Source organism: Theobroma cacao, chromosome 2, assembly GCF_000208745.1.
Source record: "Theobroma cacao cultivar B97-61/B2 chromosome 2, Criollo_cocoa_genome_V2, whole genome shotgun sequence".
NCBI lineage: Eukaryota > Viridiplantae > Streptophyta > Magnoliopsida > Malvales > Malvaceae > Theobroma > Theobroma cacao.
The window spans coordinates 18,705,767-18,731,404 of record NC_030851.1 but is presented as its reverse complement, the minus strand read 5'-3'; the positions used below and the strand labels follow the sequence as shown (position 1 = coordinate 18,731,404).

The 25,638-nt window shown below is 32.8% G+C and overlaps 3 protein-coding genes across 5 annotated transcripts; 1 reads left to right on the top strand and 2 right to left on the bottom strand.

Moving 5' to 3' along the window:
• On the bottom strand, positions 1,116–1,520 carry LOC108660668. Its single transcript, XM_018114925.1, has one exon. The coding sequence runs from the start codon at positions 1,518–1,520 to the stop codon at positions 1,116–1,118; it is 405 nt and encodes a 134-aa protein (XP_017970414.1).
• Positions 12,153–17,979, top strand: LOC18609667 (uncharacterized protein At2g29880). Of its 3 annotated transcripts, XM_018114733.1 has the most exons (4): positions 12,153–12,245; positions 14,991–15,520; positions 15,613–15,838; positions 15,938–16,560. In XM_018114733.1, exons 2-4 carry the CDS (start codon positions 14,993–14,995, stop codon positions 16,396–16,398), a joined length of 1,215 nt encoding a protein of 404 aa, XP_017970222.1. In that variant the 5' UTR covers positions 12,153–12,245; positions 14,991–14,992; the 3' UTR covers positions 16,399–16,560. The 3 variants fall into 3 exon arrangements, with proteins under 3 accessions (XP_017970222.1, XP_017970224.1, XP_017970223.1); XM_018114735.1 differs by lacking the exons at positions 14,991–15,520; positions 15,613–15,838; positions 15,938–16,560 and adding exons at positions 16,662–17,027; positions 17,119–17,979; XM_018114734.1 differs by lacking the exons at positions 12,153–12,245; positions 14,991–15,520; positions 15,938–16,560 and adding exons at positions 16,662–17,027; positions 17,119–17,979 and having other exon boundaries at positions 15,735–15,838.
• LOC108660667 lies at positions 23,623–24,996 on the bottom strand. The gene is made up of 3 exons (XM_018114924.1): positions 24,720–24,996; positions 24,153–24,532; positions 23,623–23,637 (listed from the first exon to the last, which is right to left on the bottom strand). The coding sequence occupies exons 1-3, from the start codon at positions 24,994–24,996 to the stop codon at positions 23,623–23,625; spliced, it is 672 nt and encodes a 223-aa protein (XP_017970413.1).

Below are 25,638 nucleotides of genomic sequence, written 5' to 3'. Positions count from 1 at the left end.
CTGTGCACGATGTGGGGGGATGCACGCAATGACTCTGGCTATGTGCACGATGTAGGGGGATGCACATGAGCTGGGTGAGATGGGGTGGTATATGAATTGATATATGTTTAGGTATATGTATATGCAATAGAAAGATCATGATTATAATATGTGATTGTATGGCATGATGAATCTTGAAAATTTCCATTTACTTGCAAATTGATTTTATTGTAACACCAAATGGATGTTTAGTGCAAAGAAGGTTCTTCTTTATTTAGGTTCCCTGCTTCTCGCTACAGCGAGAAACATTTTGTTTTTGCTGCTTGCAACTCGCTACAACGAGAAACATTCTGTTTTGCAGCCTGAATCTCACTGCAGCGAGAAACTTTTTGTCCTACATGCTACCTTGTTGGTTTTTACCATATTTTCCACTTCTTTAACATCATGGTTGATCATGGATTTCCAATGTTAAGGGATTAATTAATTTAGTTTGAGACAAGGGGTTCTAACGCGAAACCCTCGTGCAATTGAGTGAAACCCTCGTTCCGTTGATGATTTGTGCTAGAAGTTCGCTGTAGCAAGAATGCTTTTTCGCTACAGCAATAATCTGTCTATTATGCTGCCTTGTTCGGATTATTGCTGGGAATTTTCTCTCTTTCCAATTTCATGCTGAATGTGGTTCCTTCATCATTAAATGATTTAATAACCAAGGGTTTAATGGAGGGATTTTAATAAGAACTTGAACTAAATCGCATTGTTTTCAAATAAATGCATCGTGATTATCAACTTTTCTTATTGTTGCTTGTTCCCTTCTTATGTTCACTCACTGAGTTTGTACTCACTGTTTTCAACTTCATGTTTTCAGATCAGGAGGCAGTTGGAACCTAGGTCGAGGTGTCCACGTAGTTTCATCTCCTTGGTAGATATCTTGGCATTCCATAGCCGTACCTTTACCTTGGTCATTCCACTAGAAGCCCAGAGTCATTTTTGTTTGTAAATACGTACATGTGATGTAAAGTACTTAAGAGTTAAGATTATGAGATGTAAATGTAAGATTATGAGTCGTGACAGTCTATACTCAAATCATGATCCATAACCCAACCCAACTGCTCAAGTCGAGTGATATATCTTATCATCTAAAGCACATGAGGCCTTACTGGGCTTCCCTCAAACATCTTACATAAAAACAAGTCCCTTGAGATGTCGAATCTCTTTGTGCGACTTTCCTTATCGAACATTTCTCTAAGGTTTAGGATAATATCTAGAGCGTTCATAGCTTCATGTTGCTTTTGAAGATTTGGAGCCATACTAGCCAACATCACATATGTGGCTTGATCGAGATCATCGATATAAATTATATACGCCTCTTTTTCCTCATTTGTAGCATCATCGCTAGGTTCCTCAAGAATAGGATCATCTTGGACATAAGCCTTTTTCTCTTCTTTCAAGAGAATCTTGATATTGCGAAACCAGTCAATGAAATTTGGGCTTATCAACTTGTTTGCATCAAGTATGCTTCTAAGTGATAAACTATTCGCCATGATAGATTTATATCTTATATAAATCAACATATATGATTATTAGTCATTAACGTACATTATATAATCATAAAGACAAGATTTTAGAATCTTATATGATTATTCTTAATATTTTATCAAAATAATAGCCCTCTTCTACTATTCTGATAAATTTAACCTTTAAACTTCTTATTGAACTAGGACCCTTTTCATCCACCCATGATCTTGAGTGACTCAACAAGTCATAATGAAACTAATTAGGTAGATAACTTAGCTTATCAATTGTATCTTAAATAACTTCTAGATCAGTTAGGTGACAACTCTTTGTCTAAATGCATCATATACATTTTGCCTAACTATGCCTCTAATACTATGTGGCCATGTGTGACACATCCGAACAACATGGTACTAGTTGAGTAAGACCCACCAACAATTCAAACGTACTCTTGTAAAAGTTTGGCCTTGAGTGACTCAAGAAGCCTCCAATTACAAGAGCAACCTGGTTATCTTGTTATATGGTGGAAGGTAACTTTTTGACTTAGTTTATTAATGATGGATTTTTATTTATTAATTCATTAATTAAGGTCTCATTGATTTGACGTTGTTGACATGTATAGCATTTATCTCATTTCACATATATCATATATATATTTTAAAAATAAATCTATCTCATGCCAACTACTAGGATGATTATGGACTTTACTAATTCTAATTTCCTCGAGCCATTAAGGAAATTAGTTGGTCAAATTCCTAGGGGATTTACACAAACATTGTCTTCAAGCTTTGTTTGTAATCTCCTTGAATCTCCATGGTGCCTTCAGATCTCCATCTTCAATTTACAAAAATTTTTCTATCTAACCCTAGTTTTACACTTTGATGTAATTAATTACATTTTATAATCAAGAAACCTCAAGTTACATTTGGAGGGAGTTAGGTAAGAAAAGAATTTTACAACCCAGAGAAAATGGAGATAAGGCAGGGTGCGCAAATCCTATTTTAAAACAAATACCATGAGAAAAAAAAATTTAACCATCCATGACCAAATCTTCTAAGGTCTAAGTCCATAATCATCCTTATGTTTTATAATCATAATCACAAGCACAAAAATAAATGCAAGCTCAATATCACTTGGTGATCTTGTGTGTTATTTGAGAAAAGCATCAATTAATTCACTTAAAGTGTTAGACTCAAATTATTTGATATTGTTTTATTTCAATTTAGTGTTTAAGAAATTCTCATTTTTCAAAACACTTAAAGTAAACATTTTACTCTGAATATCTTCTTAGAAATTCATTGAAATAAAATTTTCCTTTTAAAGACTTTCCATTTTACTTCTTTCCATAATTAAAACTTCTTTTAATTTTAGAAACCTCTTTATTTTAGGCAAACTTCCTGAAATATATCTAAGATAACATTTTAATTTCTAATATTTAGAACATGAATTAGTTTCCTAAATTGTATGTTGTTCAAGTTACCTAAATGGTGACTTCCAAATTTTTGAAAGCTTCTAGTCAAACTTAAATTTTAAGGAAAGTTCAATGCTATCACATAACTTTAGGAATTTCTTCTAAAGTAGGAAACTATTTCCTATGAATTTTCCAAATTAAAATACTATCCTTAATTTTAGGAATTTCTTTTAAAGTAGGAAACAATTTCCTATTTTTATGAATCACCCAAAATTAAAATTTTATCCTTAATTTTAGGAATTGCTTTTAAAGTAGGAAACAATTTTCTATTTTTTTATGAATTACCCAAAATTAAAATAGATGGTACTTAAGTTCTGTTAAAACTCCATAAATCATGAGTCAAACTCATGGAAAAGCTGATGAAAATTTCCAGCAAGTGTGTTTAACAATTAAACACAAAATTCATGAAGAATTAAGACACCAAAATAGATCGTAGCTGTCCAAATTCTGCATTGAATCTTTGTTGTTTTGGAACTTGAAAACATGATTTTTATGAACCTTTTTTATACTAAATCAAGTTTGGCCGAAACATGTAGCAATTTAATTAGATAAAACTAATTTTTAACAATTAAAAATTGCTCATAACACTTACCCAATGTTAGTAAAAATTGATCAACACATTAGTCTCCAAAACACCTCAAAACTATTTGGTTTTAATTTGGCTTTGCAAACCTTTTAATCGAATTATTAATTCTTCAACTAAACATGATTTTAAACTTTTTAAAACATATTTTAATGAATTAATTACATGTTGTCCAGATTTAAATTAAAAGAGAAAAACAAATTTTAAAGAAAGCCTTTAAAATTGATATATACCAAATCAACACACAAATCCTATTGATTATCACCAAGAATCAAGCATGAAAATTACATGAAAAACATTAAACAAAGGCTCTGATACCACTGCTTGGATTCGACCTCATGCTCAAATATGAAAAATAATCAATAAATTAAAATTATAATGTAGCAGAAAAATAAACTAGTATTTAATCAGAGAAACAGTTGAATCCTACAAGATCAATATTTGTGTTTTTTATGTAACTTTCAAATTAATTATGAACACTCATAAGTTTAAGAGTTATGTACGTTGCTCTAGATATCGTAATCGAGACCAATTAAATCTAAAGTCTTTGCTTCTTCACCTTTAGGATTTGTCAAATCTTCAGCCACCCAAGTGTTTGGCCTCTAACAATAATCCACACAATGACTGAATAAGACCTTCTCAAAGGTAGGATTTTTACTTGTGCTAGCAAGTTTTGTTTCTAAAACAAAAAGACCAAAAATTCTTCTCGAATTTTATTTTTGTCAAAAAAAGAAAACTATTTTTCTTTTCTTATTTTATGAAACAACTAAGAAGTGGTTGGAGGCTTCGAGTTTTAGTTTGCTAACATAAGATATTTATATAGCCAAACTAATTTGTAACCCTAAATACAACAGTTTTATTTTAATTTAATTTTTCACTTTATTTTGATCTCTTTCAATTAATTCCAACTTAATTAATTATCCTTATTTAATCCTAATCATGTCACTTAATGTGTGTGACCCATTAGGCTTCTAACATGTTGGCAATAAATATAAATCCTAATCAAATATCAATTTAATAATTAATTTATATTTATAGATCATAAGCGACATCTAGCAATACATCATGACCACCCAAATGTTAGAAAGTCAATTAAAGAATTTGACAAAGCCCTTCAATGATAAGCCTCTCAGTTTAATATGGTCCTTTCCATAAAATATCTCGGATATGTCATAAAGCATGACTCGGTGTCTACTTATGACATTCCATATTAGTTCTCATAATTCATGACTAACCTTATGAATTTGGGAAACTAACTTTCCTCAAATTCATCATGCTTTGGCAAAAGACTTTATACAAGTTAATCAAGAATTGAGAACAAGGGAGAGACATCTCTTCATATCACTTGGGGTGATGAATCCTCTCTTGACTACTCATTCACCTTTGCATGCTTCATGGCATACCCAAGAACACCTTGTTTAGGCATCTGGTGGCTTCCAAACCCGTAGGAGTGAAATCAAAGTATGTCATTCCCTATACAAGATGACCTAGTATCTCAAGCCTGAGGATTAGTTGCATGACTATCACGTGGGAATATTTTGCATAGACACTTAAGTGAAATACCAAATGGAGTTCTCATAGCGGGTCATGTTCAGTGAACTTGTTCTTTAACAAGCACCTACATGTTATCCTCAAGTATCCCATATACTTCAATCTATGAGATCGATTGCTTACTTCTGAAGTAAAGAGGCTTAACATGTACTAGTCTTTGAGCATTGTCAATGCCTTGTCTTGATAATACAATGACCAGGAACAATGTTAGGAACATGGCTTTGATGCATAATGATCTCATAATTGTAACAACTTTACAATTCTCTTGCAAGGCTTTTATGTTCCATGGGCTTCATCCAATTAGTACTTAATAACTCCTTATTATTGCACTGACATAAAGGAAAACCTTTATCACAAATAGTTATGTGATTAAGTATGCATTATAAGAATATGTATTCATTGACCAATCTAATTGGCTTAAGGGCATATACCAACATCAAAGTCCTTTTGTAGCTTGTGAGTATTGTGGAGATGATCATGAAAGCCATCAGTGTCCAAATATGATAGAAACAGTGCAATTTGTGGGGAATAGCAAGTAGAATAGCCCTTACTCCAACACTTATGACCTAGGGCGAAAGAACCATCCAAACTTCTCTTGGCCCAATAATCAAGGATCATCCTCATCTTTAAGGCCAAATGTACTTTCAGGATTCCAACAGCAAGCAAAAATGCCTATCCTAAATAAAAAGCCAACTGTAGAGGATTTACCGAGGTAATACATGACACAAAATGATAACATCATCCGAAGTCCAGCTATTTTCATTCAGAGTCAACTAGTGTCACTTTGAAACATGGAAACTTAGGTTGGTCAACTTGCCAATATATTAAATAACAAAGCTCAACGAACACTACCTAGTGATACAAAAGCAAATCTACGAAGGGAAGGCAAGGAACATGTCAAGGCCATCACTTTAAGAAGTGGTAAAGAGGTTGAAAGTAACCCAAATCAATTTGAACAAAAACACAATATAGTGGAGAGTGAGGACCAGATTACTAGTCCTAATGAGTAAAGTCAAAAGAAAGAGACCAAGGCAACACTACCACCAGCACCACCTTTTCCACAACGTTTCAAGAAGCAACAAGAGGAGAGCCAATTTTGAAAATTTATGGAGGTGTTTGTAAAGCTTCACATCTACATTTCATTTGCTAAGGCGTTGGAGTAAATGCCTTCATATGTCAAATTTCTGAAGGATATTTTATCCAAAAAGAGGAGGTTGGGTGAATTTGAGAGGGTAACACTCATTAAGGAGTGTAGTGAAATCATTTGGAACAAGCTCCCTCCAAAGCTTAAGGATCCAAGCAGCTTTACTATTCCATGCATAATTAGTGCTTTATTTTGACAAAGCCTTGAGTGATTTGGGGGCAAGTATTAATTTGAAGCCTTTGTCTATTTACAACTAGTTGAGATTGGGGGAAATTAGGCCCACCACGTGACTGTACAATTGGCAGCTAGAACTCTCACATATCCAAGAGGTATAGTAAAAGATGTGCTTGTAAAGGTGGATAAATTCATATTCCCAACAGACTTCATAGTTCTTGATATGGAGGACGATAGAGAGGTTCTTATTATCTTTGAAAGACTTTTTTTATGCACTACCAGAGCACTCATTGATTTAGAGAAAAGAGAACTTAACTTGAGAGTACATGATCAAAAGGTAACATTCAACATTTTTAAAGTTTACTAATGATCATGATGAGTGTTTTGCAATTAGTGTAGTGGATAGGGCCATAAATGAAGTTTTCATTCAAAGTCATCTTAATGACCCACTTAAAGCATCATTGGTTGTTGAATTTGAGATAAATGATGAAGAGGTCATAGAGTGTTTGAATGAATTGAATGCCCCATTTCGTGTTTTTGGAACTCAATTTGAGTTGTTAGATTTGTCTATTTCTTTATCCTCATCGGTGAAGCTTAATTTTGGTTAAAGAATCTCTTCAGTTGGAACTTAAACCATTGCCTAATCATATGAGGTATGCATATCTTGGTGACTCATCTACACTTCCTATTATTATTGCATCCGATCTTACTAACAAGTAGGAAGATAAGTTGCTGAGAGTTCTAAGAGAGCACAAAAAGGCATTGGGTTGGACAATTGTAGATATAAAGGGAATAAGTCCTACAATATGCATGCATAAAATTTTGTAGGAGGATAATCACAGAGCCACTATCAAGCATCAAAGAAGATTGAATCCAATCATGAAAGAGGTGGTAAAGAAGGAGATAATCAAGTGCCTAGATGCTATCATCATTTATCCTATTTCGAATTATGAGTAGGTAAGTCTGGTGTAATTCGTACCAAAGAAAAGTGGGATGACAATGGTTTCAAATGAAAACAATGAGCTCATTCCCACAAGGACAGTCTATCAAGCCTGACCTTATAAAATATTTGCCATGTCATTCATATGATTGACAATATGCTTGCATACTTGGAAAGCCCCGAAAGAAAAATCGTTAAAAGACGACAATGTACCAAATGGTACAATTAAGTTAATTTAAGCCTCGAACTAGATCAAATAGAGAATTTAAATTGAAATTAAGAATATTAAAGTCCCAGAATGGTTTAATATGGTGATTTGGAGTTCGAGGATCAATTTGGAGTCAAACCGAAATTTTCACTATCTAGGGGTAAAATGGTCATTTGCCAACTAGGGACATAATGGGAATTTTTTAAAAAGATTTTTTTGGCCCCATTTGACTTATTGGAGTATAATTCGAGGGTTTGGTAGTGAAAAAGTTTAATTCCGGTGATTTCTAAAGTGTAGGGGCAAAATTGTAATTTTACTAGCGAAAAAAATTTGAGATTTTGAGAGAATTTAGATCAAATTTGACAAATTGGAGAATGGTATGAGTATAAGGGATGAAAAATATGTCTATGGGCAATTTTTCAGTTTTTGAGGCAAAAATGTAATTTTTGACTTTTACGGGGGTAAAAGTGTAAATTTCAAAAATTACTCCACCAAGACTTTGGATAAGTCTGAGAATTTTATCTAAGCTATGGATATGTGGGACAAGTGTATGGTGAAAATTTGGAAACAAATGGATGGCTAGAATTTAAGGAATTAATAAAACATTAAAAAAATGAATAAAATAATATTATATTATTTTAGCCTTTAAAAAGGTAAAAATTCCGGAATTCTCATCTTCTTCAGCTGTCCAAACCAGGGGAGAAAAGGGGAAAAAAAAAACAAGAATCCTACCTGAAAAATTTGGGGAAAATCAAGAGAAATCAAGAAATCAAGCATTAAAAAGGTAAATTTCATTGATTTTCCTTGTGATTTTCACTACCCATGCATTTTTTTCTCATTTCCATGCAAAATTAGAAAGTGGGTATGGACACCCATGCTGGCCAAACCTCCATGGATGAGTTTTGAGCTTGATTTTTGGTTGATTTTAATTGAATTAAGTGATTTTAGTTAAGTTATATTGAAATATAGCAAAAATAAGCTAGAAATATAATTTTCTCCCATTGAAACCCATTATGCTGAATTTTCTAGGGGAATATTGGCTGCTGATCTTGATGGTTATTTGAGGAATTATGATGAATAATGATGAATTATGAGCCTAGAAAAATAATGGAAATTTTCGGAGCAAAAATATAAATTTTTACCCACTAGGGGTATTTTCGTAATTTGTTATCGGGACTGATAATTTGCACCACACTGAGGGACATTAAGTCAATTTGGGTGCAATTGAGGTATAGAAACTGAAAAAAATTAATTTGGAGTTTAAACGGACGCGTATATCGATTTATCGGGTAAAAGACCGAAATAGGCTAACACCGCATTTAGGCAAAAATTTAGACATTTTTGCATTCCATATCAAGCATTAGTAGTCTAAATTAGTTTAATTTCAATTTAGTACCAATGTGGTGAATTTCTCGATTTTGTACTGTGTCAAGGTGGTGAGTCCTCCGATAAAGGCAAGGGAATTGCACCCGAGGACCAGTAGTCTGAGTATTTCGAAAATCCCCACTCTAGACACGGTGAGTAACCTTACCATCATTTTAATTATCTAAAGTATGTTTTTATTCGGTTTTGGTGAATTTTATGAAAATGAGTTCAAATGGTAAATTTTTATGTTTTGTAAACAAAATGAGTTTAAATGAAAATATTTTATAAATTGTCTTGAAACGAAATAACGATTTTGAAAATAGAGTAATTGGAGACCACTGATATGTTGTAAATTTAAAATTGAATTAATGGCTTATGTTATTGTATTGGCATGACTGGCTGGGCTGTGTTTTTTATGAATTGTATGAATTGCTTTATTTTACCCTTGCAGGCTGGGTAGTAATATATTAGCCCTGTCATGCTGTCAAAATTTTATTGTATGGTGGGTTTGACCTGCTGCAGTGGGCTAGGATTTGTGGACTAGCCTATTAGAGGGGCACGGAATCCTGTTATATTTTTACCTCGATTGGAGAGGCGAGTAAGGTAACTCCCAAGGTATAACTTTTAGAGTTCACTTCACACCAAACCACCACGTGAAGGGGAACTCGGCCAACGGCAAGGAACGACTATGTTTTCAAAATAAAAACATGACTTTCTAATAGCCTTGGCGGACTCAGTTGGAATAGCCCTCGACCAAGGTATCCCAGATAACTAAGTATGATAATAATTTTTGGCATGAGCCAAGCTTTTTAAGAAATTCATAAGCCATACTGATTACTTGCTTTAAATAAATTGATTTCATTTGGTTGAAATAAGTTGAAAGATGATAAATTACAGTTTGATGAAATATTTTAATAGTCTCCTTTTACTCGACTTTAGATATTTTGAGTGATGTTTGTTCACTCACTGAGATTTTATAATCTCACCACCCTCCTTTCCACCCATTTCAGGCTCAGAATAGATTGTAGATAACTGATCTCGGTGAGGATTACAGTTGAACTTGCCACATCAAAAAACTATAGGTTCATTTCTTTTGATACTTTTGGTCATTCGTGGGCCCATGTGTCACTATAAATTAAATTCTATACTTTGGTTATCTGCATTACGGTATGTAGGAATTTATTTTGCTTTTACACTGTAAAAATTATTTATGCAGCGTTCTTAAAATATTGTTTTATGTGAAAATTGAATATTTTATTTAATATTTTTATTTTATTATAACAGTTATAATTCCATTTTAAACGAATGTTTTAGACATCCAAAATTATTTTTTATTATGAAATATGTGTTTTCCACTTACATATTATATTTTTAACTGATTTTGAGATTTTTGGGATAAATGACCAAAATACCCCTATGAAACGAAAATTATTATTTTATTTGTTTAAGTTGGAAACAGTTTTAAAATCTTTTAGAATGTGGTATTTGGCAACAGTTACCCACAGGGGAAATGAGAAGCAAATATTAAAGCCTTGCGGGGTTCCGGTTGACATTCCAGATAATGAATGTCGATCGAGACGTTGCAGCAGTTGTCACGGGCTCGATGGGAGTTTCGAGTCATGACACAGTCAGTGGATAAAGAGTGTGCATGGATTACTGAAAGTTAAATAAGGCCACAACAAAATATCATTTCCCTTTACCATTTATTGATCAGATCTTAGATAGGCTAGTTGGCAAAGAATACTGTTGTTTCTTGGATGGGTACTTAGAGTATTGTTGTCGATTTTGCACACGCAAGTATATATATCAAATAAGTAATATAGCTTGTAAGTCTAGATTATTGTTCCCACAAGGATTTGTTTCTAAAGTTTCACTAAGTACTAAAATTATATAATGAGTTAATCTTATTTAAGCTAACTAACAATCATAAAAAAACTAATCAAAAATAAAATTGAAACAAATAAAGAAGAATTAACCAATAAAAACTAAATACAGTGAGAAAAGCAATAGATTAAAGACCTAAGATCATGGCTTCATTCAACATTTCATCTGATACTAGCTTTTCTTGTTATTTATCTTTCTTGGGTGATTTTACTAACCTGGAATCCAAAGCGATGGACAAGTCTCCATCGGGATGCTTATACAAATACCTAACTTAATCAATTCACTATATGCCTATAGGAATCAATTAAATTAAGTTCATTAAGCAAGTGTCCTAATTTGGCTATGTATGGCAATTGGCATATATCTACCCGAATCGCAAATCAGATCACCTAAGTGACGCGAACATACACTATTCAAATCTTAGTACAACTTGAAATCTCTCTATCGAGTTTCAATTAGATTCAGAAATTAATTAATTGTTGGCCAAGCAATTGAAGGCATTAAGAACCGATTTAAATAAGTAAAACTATACCCATTCATGATAAATAACAAAAAAACCAGTATTAAGACTACATGTTAAAATCCACCATAATCCTATATAAGCAAATTAGTTCATAATATCTAAATAAAACACTCTTGAAATAAATTTAGCCACAAATTCAAAACAAGAAAATAAGAATAACACAAAAGGATAGAAAGAAACTAATGTTAAATCTTGGTAAATCTCAAAATTTTCTCAATTGCTCTTGAATTCTTGATTGATTCATAGATCTAATTCTTTAAAAAAACTACTACTTTCTCCCATCTAAATGCTCTCAAAAAGGCTCTTAAATATGTACAAGGGTGCCCTACTTTTAATTTTCCACCAAAAGTTTAATTTTAGAAATCGGGGTGGCGCCGCGACCATGACTTCTCAGCCTCGTGATGCGGTAACAAGCAATGGTTGTCACGACCCGAAACTCTCATCAAGCTCGTGACAACCGCCACAAAGCCTCGACAGACATTCTTCACCTCAACAGCACGTTTGGTATGGGGAATAGCTATGCTATTCCCCTTCTATTCCCGGTCATTTTCTACACCTTCGTTTGGTTACAAATTGGAACACGGAATACGGGTGCCGCAGGAATAAAAATTCCATAAGGCTGGCTTTTAGCCAGCTTTATCTATTCCCTCCCCCTTCCCCGGTAATATCTATTCCATGTCTCATGGAATAGCTGTCAAACATGTAATGACTAAAATGCCCTTACCAAACTTACAAAATTACAATTTGATCCATATAAAAGATTTTTTTCTCTCTCTCTTCCTCATTTCCCTTTTTCTCTCAGCCGTTCTTCCCTTCTTTCTCTCCGCCACTCTTCCACTGTTTGGGTTCTGACAATAGCACCGCCTCTCTCGTCCAACTTTCAAGTTACGTTGGTCTCTTCCATAGTCCAGGTACTTAGTTATTGTGCTTTTATTTTCTGTTGATTGGTTGTGATTTGGTTTTGCTGTGAAACTATTTTGGATTTGTGTGTTTTCCTGTAAGTGTTTCATGTGTTAAAATCCTTGTTGCTGTTGGGTTTGGCTTTCTGCGTGGATGTTGGGTTAGGGGTGTGAGTCAACGACACAGGGTTCTGCTGGCTTGCTGCGAATTGAATTGCTGGGATTTGGGTGTGAGTCAACGACACAGGGTTCTGCTGGTTTGCTGCGAATTGAATTGCTGGGATTTGGGTGTGAGTAGCTGTTTGGTGGTGTTGACACCTGAGGTTTCACTATAGAATTATAATAGATGTTAAATCACTTGAAAGCAGCAAATAACAACTTGAACAATAATAATAAGAATATAAGACAAATTGTATACATTTTTTTTAAATGACCTGTAATAGTTATTATTTTTATCTGTTAATGACCTGTAATAGTTTAGTAAAAATGCTTCTACTTGTTGATCATCTGGGTGTTTTTCATTTTTTTTTCTTTTGTGTTAAAAGTTTTCTGTATTTGCATGCTGATCGTATGAGTATTTTTTATTTTGGTTTGTGAAATTCTTTCTGTTTGCCTTAAGTTTGTTTGGTATTTCCTCCTGTGTTGGTTGTGAACAATACTTGTTTCTCCCTGACTTGGACAATGGCAGCTTCCTGTTTGTTGTTTTGTCATTATTTTTGGGGTTCAATTGGGAAGCCGTGACAGTCAAATTTGAGATTGGTACTGGAAATTTTTAACAAATTTCGTCTGCATTGCACCTTTATAAAATTTTGATTAGTTGGGTTTAGTCTTGAGTTGTTAAAATCTTTGAAGCAGTTCTTCTGTATTTGAATGTTGAATAGACCTTTACACATTTAAGAAACTTAATTTCAGAATAAAGAATTTAGTGCGAAAATGGACTAGTTTTGTCAGTTAAAATGCAAATTTGTAATTATTCCTTATCCTTTATCTTAAATTCTGTTTTCTTATATCAACTTCTAAAATTTCGTATGTCTTTTATCATTTTCCTGACTCAATTCTAGATGCTGGGACATGAAGCAGCAAATAATTGGTACAGTGCTTTAGCAAAATGTTAGCCTCAATAATCTAAAGAACCTATCTGATGAACTAGACTGTTGGTTCATTGTTCACACCAAGATGATTAATGACAGACCAAATGTTTTCCTTAACTCATACTTAATGTGTATGCATATGTACTAATCTGAAAACATTGAATCTTTGATAGGAAAAATGAGTTGGAAGGCCTTTTTTTTTTTTTCCAACATCACATGGAACGGTACTATTGCATTTGCATATCTTTTTGTGTGAAAAACGTTCTGTTAAGCTGGCCTTGTTGATGAGTTGGGTTTGGGGACTTTGGGTGAGACTTGCTTTTTAGGCTTTTACCTTATTTCTTATAGCTGTGGGGAGGAAGCTTTTCTTTGGCTTTTTATGGAAACATGTTATTAAGACTTTGCTTAATGCAGTTTACTCTTTTCAGATCTGTCTATGGGTTAAGAATCTTACTTTCCCTATTTTATTTATCTATTTATTTCTTACCTTTTCTTACCAACACCACTTATTATTTTTTGGAAAGATAAAGACCTACTTATTATTAAGATGAACAATTTTATCAATTAATCAATATATTGTTGATTAAATGTTGAATTTCAATCTTCCAATAATTTCTTTAGAATATATAAATTAATAAAATGGGTGTACGAATTGAATATGAAAGATACATATATACATTTCTATTCCTTTTAAATAAATTTTGTTCCTTTATACTTATTTGCTGCTTGAAAAGGCATTCTAAGTCAATATTTTTCATTTAAAAGCTTGACAATGAAGGGTTTTCAGAATATGACAGGCTGATAGCGTGTATCCAGATATACACATCATATGAAATTTTAATAAGTTAAAATAATTAAAATACATTATTTTATTTGAAAAAGAATAATTTATTTTAATAAAATAAATCCTCATTCACATTTAATTCCCATTCACATTTCACAACTAAATTTGAATAAAATAATTTTATTTTATTTGAAAAATAAAATAAACTTAATTTCAAATAAAATAATTTCTTAGTGCTATTCCTTAGAAGACTTAATTGCAAACTTTTTCAAACAAAGGAAAAAATACGTCTACACAATTATAAGTTTATTAGGCTTTTGAGGGGTGTAGGTGTTTTAATGCCCGCATAAAAATTATTTTATTAAGCTTATTTTATGTGGTATGTACATTGTTAATGGTAAATGAGATGTGTAAGAAGCTTAAAACTCAACTATAAGTTCAAGTCCATGTTTGACGAAATTAACTAGATATTTTCAACCCGTATATTGTATACAATATAAAGTTAAATTCATTTCATAATACAACTATAAAAACAAAGCAAGCAAGGTTCAACACCCATATTTTTAATTTTCCTTCTAATAAAAGTTCAATATATAGATAGCATTAAATCATTGAATCTTACCTTCTTCCTCTTTACTCACCCGTATAAAAGATAAGAATCAAAAGTCAAAATAAGGATGTGTTTGGTGTTAGTTTTGTTTTGAATTTTTTGTTTTTGTTTTCACTCTTCTTAGAACTAACTTCTTTATCGTTATGGGGCAAGTGAATAGTACTTTCACACTTCATCATTGTCAATCTTTTAATTTTACACGTTTTTATTGCCATATGGCTTTAATATGTTATCTACATAATAAAATAGATTAGAATATTTATTTTTTGCAGTTATGGTTCGTTTGTGTTTGAGAAGAGATGCTGAACGACGAAAAAGGCTACTAGCTATGTTTAAATTTTATATGGAGATTTGTCGTGCTGTTAGTTCATTCTTGACTTTATTGTCAGCAGCGTCAACTTTATGTACTTATAGGCCAAGAGTAAGATCTTATACATTAGATTTTGCTGCAAATCGAGAATATGTGAGGCGACTTGTGTATGATAATGATATTTCATGTATTTCACAAATTAGGATGAATAGAGAAGCCTTTTTTAAATTATGTGAAATGTTAGAAAGTATTGGAGGGTTGAAGTCAACAAAGAATATACTTGTAGATGAGCAAGTAGCAATATTCTTACATATTATTGCTCATCATGTTAAGAATCGAGTAATTAGTTTAAATTTTAGAAGGTCGGGTGAGTCAATTAGTCGGCACTTTCATAATGTTTTAAATGCAGTCCTGAAATTGCAAGAACATTTGTTTAGAAAACCTGAGCCCATTCCAACAAACTCAACAGACAATCGGTGGAAGTGGTTTAAGGTAGATTATTGATCTTATAACTTTTTGTAACTATATATATACAAGACATTAATAGGTTTACTTATTAGTAATTCATTACATCCGATTTGTAGAATTGTTTAGGTGCTCTAGATGGGACATACATCAGAGTTAAGGTGCCAAGTGCAGATAAACCTAGATATCGCACTCGTAAAGGGGATATTGCAACAAATATGTTAGGTGTATGTACACCTGACATGCAATTTGTCTTTGTTCTTCCTGGTTGGGAAGGGTCTGTAGCTGATAGCAGAGTTCTTCGAGATGCACTAAGGAGAAGAAATGGACTTAAAGTGCCTCATGGTAAGCTTTCCTATGATAATGGAAAGGTATTTCAAATTATGTACTATATGATTATTCAATTTAAATAAGTAAATAACTTATTTAGTTTGTTTTATATAGGTTGTTACTATCTAGTTGATGCGGGCTATACAAATTGTGAGGGTTTTCTTGCACCTTTTAGGGGTCAACGATATCATTTAAATGAATGGCGTCAAGGCCATGAACCAAGCAGTCCTGAAGAATTTTTTAATATGAAACATGCTGCTGCTCGCAATGTTATAGAAAGATGTTTTGGATTATTAAAAATGAGGTGGGGTATCCTTAGGAGTCTATCATTTTATCCGATTAGGATACATAATCGGATTATTATAGCTTGTTGTTTGCTTCATAATTTCATTAGGAGGGAGATGAGTTTTGACCCTATTGAAGTGGATTTAGGAGAATATGTTGAAACCAACACAGCAGTTGATGAGGATTTTATAAGTACTATTGATCCTACTGATGTTTGGGGTAATTTCAGAATGGAATTAGCAAATCAGATGTTCAATGAATGGCAAGCATCTAGGCAAAATGATGATTGACATTTGTTAGGCATATTGATACTGAAGGACTGTTGCTGGGTTTCTTTCCTCAGTTAAATTCAAGTTGTACTTTTTTTTAATTTGTTTTTAATGTCTTATTATTTTATCAATTGTTGTTGTTAATTGTGTTGTTTATATTGTACTTTTTATCATGTGAATAAAGTTTGACCAATTTTAATATATTATTGGATATATGTCTTTATTTTTAATTTTTTTTGCATTCTAATAATATTTTTTATAATTAAATATTTGGTGTATGGTAGAAAACAATGTCCACATCTTCAGCACTAGCTTCTCAAAGTTCAAAGGGAACCAAAAGAAAATGGAATTTTCATGAAGATGTTGCACTTGTTACAGCTTTGATTGATTTGCACAATATAGGAAAATACAATGCAGACACTGGGTTTAGAGGGGGTTATTTAATAGAACTTGAAAATATGCTTGCAACAAAATTACCAGATGCAAACTTGAAGGCGAAGCCCCACATAGAGTCTAGAATAAAGACTTTGAAAAAAGAATGGGCTATTATATATGATATGGTGCAAGGGACACATACTAGTGGATTTGGGTGGGATGATCAAAGGAACATGGTTGTTGCTGATGATTCAGTATGGGAAGCTTACATACAGGTACGTTTTTGAGTTTGGGTTATTTAATTATTTTCATATTAGTTTCTTACTAATAATATAACTAATAGTCTTTTTTTTTTTTTGTTATTAGAGTCATAAGGAGGCTGCCCCTTTTAGAAGAAAGAGTTTTCCCTTCTTCAATGAGCTAAGTATAATTTATGCAAGAGATCGTGCAACAGGGAAAGATGCACAAACTGCAGCAGATATCCTTGAAGAAATGCAGGACTGTAATGATACAATCAATGAGGAAATTGAAGGTGAAAACCTAGCTGGATATAATTTTGAGGATGAGGATTTTTCCAATATTCAACCTCAAACTTCAGCTCCCAGAAGTGACACAACTTCAACAAGGAAGAGGAAAAGGCTAAATGAGACGGGTGATCCCATCACATCTGAATCAATTATTGCTGCTGCAACGATATTGGGTGAAAACATAAAAGAGGCTGGAATTGAGTTTAGCAGAAGTGTTGGGGCAGAGGTGAACATCCAACAAAAAGCTCAAGAGTTGGATGGGATTTTAAGTCAAGTAGAGGGATTGACAGCGATGGAAAGGGTTTTAGCTTCAATTAAACTTCCAGAATCTCCAACTCTTATGTTTGTGTTTTTTAGTATTGATCCTGATCGAAGACTTGAATGGCTGAGGACATTTCTTGCTGATCGTTGAGCTTGGATGAATCTAAAACTTTTTGTAAAGGTAAGTTCCAGAGATTGTAACTTTTGGGCACTTGTGCTTGATGTTGATATTAATTATGAGGTTCATTAACAAGTCAAAATCCTTTTGAATTGACAGTTATGTTAGTAGTTGTATAAGGGTGATATTATTGTAGCGACTTTATTTGTTTTATGCATGTTGTAAGTTAGTGTAATAGGATGAATATTCATCCATTAATTTCAAAGTCAGTGTATTTTTCTGAACTAGACATGATTTGTAGATTATATGTACTAATATTTTCATCTAAAAGGCATTTAGTATTACAAGGCTCTTTTAATATTTATAGCATCTCCATGCTAATATGCTTTAGTTAAAATGGTAAATTGTCATTTTCTTGCCAGATATGGAATGCAAATAATAAATTGAAAGACACGGTATTTCTCTATTTGCCATTTATGTTTCCGCAGCACCAAATGTTGGGTTCAAAAAAATGATTTTCTTCTTTTTTTAAAAGGGTTTATGAATTTGCATTTAATCTATCAAAAGACATAATTTACATTTTTTTTTAGAAAAAAATGATTCATAATATATGAAAATGATTCATAATATATGAAGAATTGGCTTAAAAAAAATCTATACACAAATTTAATTGATTATGATAGATAAAATATAATATAATTAAATTATATTTTTAAATAATTATCTATTTATAAAAATATGTGATTAAATTATAATTATTTTTAGTAATTAGGGAAAAATATAATTATGATGGATAATTATCTTTTGGGATAAATGTGTATTTAAATGATAATAGGGATAATTTTATTTTTTTATGAAAATAATTGTTAATATGGTCAAGGGTATTTTTGTCTTTTTATCACCTATTCCTTTCTTATTCCAATCTTATTTCTACCAACCAAACACTGTGATAAGTCATAATAGCAATTCCTGCTCTATTCCATTCACAATACCAAACAAAATAATAACTATTCTATTCTATTCCCACTTTATTCTATTCCCACAGAATAGCAATTCTATTCTATTCCTGCCTATTCCGCGAACCAAACGTGCTGCAAATGCCGATCAAAACCTCTCAAGGCTCTTGTATCAGCTTTCACACTTCCCCAGTGAACAATAGTTATCAAATATCGTAATTCGAAGGATTACGAGTCATTTCCAAATCAAAACATAACATTTTATTTTTTGGCTCATAGGGGCATTTTCGTCATTTTTCGTCAAAAATCTCAAAACTTGCTAAAAATGTAGTAGGTAAGCAAAAAATATATGTTTAATGATTTGAAAAAAAATCAAGTATCTAAAACGTTAATTGGAAGTGAAAATTTGACCATTTGAATATAATAAAGATATTTAATAAAATAAACTATTTTCTTGTAAAATAATTTTTATAAAGCTATCGGTAAATAATTCTTATAGCATAAAAGTTAATTATATTCATATATACTAATAAGCAAATAATCAAAGCATAAAATTACTTTTACAGTGACACGTGGGCCCCCAACTAACCAATAAGGTGCGAGTTTGTGAACTTACAATTTTGTCGATGCAAGGCTAATTGAAGTCCTTGATGCAATCGGCTATTTATCGGCTATCCCGAGCCTGAAATGTGGGAAATTGAGGGTGGTGAGATTATAAAATCCCAGTGAGTAAACAGACACCATATAAACTATCTAAAGGCGAGTAAATGGAGACGAATTAAAATATTCTTTTCCAATATATGTTTCATAACATGAATATTCAATTTACTCAATTAATCAACATGGCTTATATATCTCACAAAACTTGGCTCCTGCCAAAAATTATTCTGGGGATGCCTTGGCCTAGGCATCTGACCGAGACCACCAAGGCTATTAAATGTCTTTACATCCGAAATTCTAACCATGCCTTGGCGTTGGCTGAGTCTCACTCTCACGCGGTGGTCCACGTGAAGTGCACTCAAATCTTTACCTCCAGAGACACCCTTCACACGGCTCTCCGATCGAGGTAAAGTATATCTGATTCTGTGCCCCCTCTTTTAGTCTAGTCCATAGAACCTCCACTGCCGGGATTATGGATTATTTTATCTACCACTTGATTTATAAAATCTTTATTCGCATGACATGACAATTTATCGCAATCTAGCCTCTCAAGGCTAAATACATATTATATATAATTTTGATACAAATACCGACTTTGCCATTCATGCTCACATATTGCTATAAGCCATATAATTTAAAACACAATTTATAATACAAGTAGGCAGTCTCCAACTACTCTATTTTCAAAACCAGTATTCAATTTTTCAGAAAATTTATAAAATCATTTTATAAAATCATAATTTCTCCTAAAACATAGCAATTTACTATTTAAATCCATTTTCTATAAAATCACACAATTGTATAAAACTACTCTAGATAATTAAGACGATAATAAATTTACTCACAGTTCTAGGAGTCCATGTACTCCTAATCCCAATCTTCAAGCACAATCTCTATACTTATACCAGTGTAATTTGCTCATCACCTATCCACAATGTATAATACATAATTCACTACATTAATGTTTGACCATTATAAAATCAATTCAGACTCGGTGTATATGCATGATATGATATGCAACTTATCCGACTACCGCTTAAATGCGATGCTGACCTGATTCGGCCTATTACCCGATTAAATGACAATTGTGTCCGATTTGGCTCCAAATTGCTCCATTTCATTTCTAATACCTCAATTCACCAAACATTATTCAAATAACACCAATTCCAGCATCAAAACCCTCCCATTTCTTCATGAAAAAATTTGGCCATCACAATGCACTAACACCGTGATTTTTCCTACTTAATTTTTCTCAGCATTATTCATCATTTTCTAAGCCATTTCTCTTGAAATAATAACAATCCATCACCCACACACATCAAGGAAGATTCGGCCAATGAAGATTCATGGGGAAAATGGATTCTTTTCTTGTTGTTTTGCTTTTAAATATGCTAAACTAACTAAAAACACTAACATATCTTAAAATCAATTCAATCCAACATCTTTCTCTCTCCTTACCCATTTTGACCAGCCATGAATTCATCATGAAAACATGTAATTTAAGCATGGAAAATAAGGAGAAATGCTTAAGGAAAATAGATTTCAAGCTTAAGTTGAAAAATCTTACCTTTTCCACTTGTTTTCCTTCATTTTCCACACTTTTTCTCTTGAAATTCTTCACCTAGGGTTTGTTCTTCCTTCCTTTCCCTCTCTTCCTTGCTTCACCGAATATTTGGAGAGATAATGGGCTGATTTATGCTGATTTTTAAGTTAAATAATAAAATATCCTAAGCTTGACACATGGCATGTTTCCATTGGTCCATTTTTAAAACTTTAAAAATTTTTAAACCTTTTATCTCCACCACATGATTAGTCAAAGGTCAAAATGAGGATAAGGGAAGACCATGTGCTGGACAAATGTCCTGGTGGTGGAAAATTACAATTTTGCCCCTGGGGTGGTAAAATTACCATTTTACCCCTATGCTCCAAATTATACTGAAATTAAAATTTTTTCACTTCTAAACCTCAAATCATACTCCAATACTCAAATCATACTCCAATAAGTCAAATGGGGCAAAAAAAAATCTTTTCTAAAATTTTCATTTTGTCCCCAAGTGGCAAACGATCATTTTGCCCCTAGATAGTGAAAATTTCGATTTGACTCCAAATTGATCCTCAAACTCCGAATTACCATTTTAAGTCATCCCTGGACCGTGAAACTCTCAATTTCACCTTAAAATTCCTATTTGAACTAGTTCGAGGCTTAATCGACTTAATGATACCATTAGGGGCAATATCGTCTTTTAACGATTTCTCAAACTTCCTAAATATGCAACCATTCTATTGAGTATGTAAATGACATCGTAGTTATTTTATAGAACAAGGTTTGACAATGGTAGTGCCGCGGTGCTCTTTTTTTGGTGTCACGACGCCGTGCTTTTGGCCACTTGTATGATGCACCCATCTTGCCCAACACTACGGCCACAAGCTTCCAACGCTGTGGCCTTGAGTGACTCAACGCCATGGCCTCAATCACCGTGCTGCCTTGTGTGCAATTTGCATCTGTGTATCATCTTCAGACATGATTTTCACCTTGATCTAGTTCAAAATAGGCTATGTAGTAAACATAAAAGTTGTAGCCCATTCTCTTAGCTTTCCATTGAATCACAAATCACAACAATTGGAGTTCTTCAGCTGAAGTTATCTTTAAATTATTGCAGCATGTACGACTAACATCTTCACCATACTTCTGCTATCATAACTCAATTTCACCTTGCTCATCACATATCCTGCACATAACCATGAGAGAAATCTACATTAGCACTTCTTAAAGTAAATTAAACCAAAATAAAGTAAAATTAAACTAAAACAACTTAATCTAACTATTCAACATGTAATCTAACTTAACTTAGAACAACATTTTAAATGCTCAAATCCAAACCTAAAACTCAAAGGTCTAGCAACTAAAGTCCGCAAAATGTGTTAAAAATAACTCTATATAACAGAGTTATCATGCCCCTACACTTAAGATTTTGCTAGTCCTCGAGCAAAACAAAGAACTAAATGCAATAACCTAAACATGAAAACATTCTGCTAGAGTTCAATTGAACCATTTCATTAATTACCTTTAATACCCTCAAAAGTTCCTTCATATTCATAACTTTAATCTATATACAAATATTATTCAAGTTAATGTCTCAATTCAAATGCAAGCTTATCATTATGTTAATTTTCATGTGCATGTGCAATCTATTACTGAAACATTATACAATCCGGATAAGTTTATATTCATGCAAAATTCAAATTAGTAATTAAATTCCATAAGTTTGCTTTTCATCTCTCTCTCCACTAATATAGACTAACACTAAATGAAGGATCAATAGGACTTTAACTAGCTTGTAATGTATGGCTAGGGTCAAGGTTGGATATGGAATAATGTATAACTAAAATCACCCTAACCACATAGTCAATCTAAGACCTATTTAAAGTTTTATTTTCCTTCACCTAGTATACCCTTTTTCTATCAAAAATTTTCTTTTGTTCAACACTTCATTCTTTTGCTTCTTCTTTCTTTCCCATTTTTTCTTTTTCTCAATTTCACACCCCCAAACTTATTTCTTTTATTGGGTAGTGAGGTGAATACAATCATATTTTTGAACTTTTCATCAATTTTATCTTTACTACCTTGGTCACTATTATGCTCATAACACTCCCTAAATTGACTTATGCACTTATGAATAAGGGATGCAATAATTGTTAAAAATATGAATATAAGGGTCTAGGCCAAAAATTAAGTGTTCAAACAAAGGAAATGTGTTATCAAGCTAAAAGGGGAAAACTAAAGACAATTTATGTAAAGGAAGGCTACAAAGCTCAATCGGTTCAAACATGGCCTAAATCATTTCTTTAACTAAGTGTAGCCTAGAATTTCACCTCAAGAGATAATCAAACAAATTCTAGAACTTAATACATATATCAAAATTTTCACATTTACATAAACTTTCTCTAAATTCGACCAATGAATCTAAGCAATAGACATGGTGCTCAAAATGTAGATATTTCATCTTAATAATAAAGCTTAGCATAAGAATTTACATAACACTGAAACAATATTCACATGTTTCAAGGAATCAAATTTGGAATGAAACTAAGTTCTCATCATTGGATAGGTAAATTAAATGAAACTGGCACAATTAACTCTAGCTATAGTTTTTAAAACATGCATAAAAATAAAAAAAAATTAACAAAAATAATTAACCTAGCATGTCATAAAAACTAATAGCAATAAAACTCCCCCAAACTTAAATTGCACATTGTCTTCAATGTGAAAAGCTAAAAACAATAAGAAAATGAAACTCCCCTATCCATGGTGACAATGCATTGAGAACTCTAATTTTTTTCCTCATCTTCATGCTTTCCGGACCTGCAGACTCAACAAATAAGCAAGGGAAAGGTTATAAGTACTTATTTAAATAGGAAAACAAAACTAACTAAAATAACAACTACACTGAAAAAGATATAGTTTGGGTTACCTCCCAATAAGTGTTTCTTTATAGTCACTAGCTTGACTATGATACCCCTTTTTTGTTGTCTACTAAAGTAATTAAGGATCTTTAGTGATCCAATTCATGTCCCAAGTAATGCTAGAGACATTCCCTGTTCACTTCAAATGTCCCAGTAGCTTCATTACAAATATCTATTACACTACACGGATAGACCTTAACCACCTTGTAAAGACCTGACCACTTTATTTTTGTGTCCATGGAAGGAGCTTGATTGATTTGGTCAATAACACTTGTTGTCCCAACTTAAAATCAAAATTAAATGAAAGTGGTGGATCATGCTCATCATAACACTGTTTAATTTTGAGTTATGGTGGTGGTGGCTCTGATTCAAAAATTGATGCCTGCTTACTTGTAAATGGTGGAGAAGGATTACCTTTACCTTTATCAGTTGCATCCACTCTATAGCATAGAGCTGTGGCGGAAAGGTATTTAGGTCATTGAAAATAGTAGATTCAACTGCCTCTTCTCCAACTCTAAAAGTTTTTCTACCTTCCTTTACATTGATGATTGCACCTACAGTGGCCAGGAATAGACGTCCTAGTATGATTAAAACCTCTTGATCCTCCTCCATTTCAAGTACTATGGAGTCCATTGGAATGTATAATTTCCCCACTTTAAGCAAGACATCCTCTATAATCCCACAGAGGTGCCTCATTGTTCTGTCTACTAACTGCAAGGTGACTGTAGTACATTGAATCTCCTTTAGTCCAAGTCTCCTAGCAACAAACAAAGGCATTATTGAGACATCAGCACCTAAATCACACAAAGCTTTCAAAAAATTAAAATTACAAATTGAGCAAGGGATAGAAAAACTCACTGGATCCTTAAGCTTTGGTGGAAGCTTGCTCTAGATTATCGTGCTACACTCCTTAATGAGTGTAATTATCTCAAAATCCTCCAGTTTTATTTTCTTTGTTAATATGTCCTTCAGAAACTTCACATATGATGGCATTTTGCTCTAAAGCTTCTGCGAAAGGATTGTTAATGTGAAGCTTTTTGAATACCTTGAGAAATTTTTGGAAATGCTTATCAAGCTTTTGTTTCTGAAGGCGTTGAGGAAAGGGTGGTGGTGGTGGTAAAGTTGTCTTTGTTTCCTTATTTTGAATTTGCTTGTCAACTTTCTCAATCATTGTTTCATTCTCAACAGGCTTATCTTGAAGATTAGCTTGCCTAACACTATTTTTAACCTTTTTTTCGCTCTTCAATGTGATTGACATAACTTGTTCCTTACCTTCTCTCCTTTGATTCACCTCTGTATTGCTAGGCAATGTTCCTTAACGTCAGTTGTTTAATAAATTGGCAAGTTGACCAACTTGAGTCTCAAGGTTTCGAATTGATGCTGCTTGACTCTAAATGAGAGCTGTTTGACTTTGTATAATGCTATCATTCTGTGTCATGTCTGTCGTAACAAATCTTCCACAATTGGTTTCTTTTATAAAATAGGTGTGTTGGCTTGTTGTTGAAATCCTAGATGTGCATTTGATCTTGACGTTAAGGAAAACCCTTAATTATTAGCCCAAGAAAAATTTGGATGGTTCCTCCACCCTAGGTTGTAAATGTCAAAGAAAGGGTTATTTTGCTATTTATTCCCCACAAATTGCATTGTTTCTGTTAAGCTTGGACACTGATGACTTGCATGATTATCTCCACAATACTCATAAGCTACAAAAGGACTTCGTAGAGAGTTAGTACCAAAAGATTCAAGAGTCTTAGTTAGAGCTACTACTTGTGAATATAAGGTTGAAAAAACATTTACATTATGAATTCTAGTTACTTTCCTATGCATTGCTCGCTTTGTTAGCCACTGGTAATTGTTTGTAGCCATCTCTTCCAACAAATCATATGCATCATCAATCAAT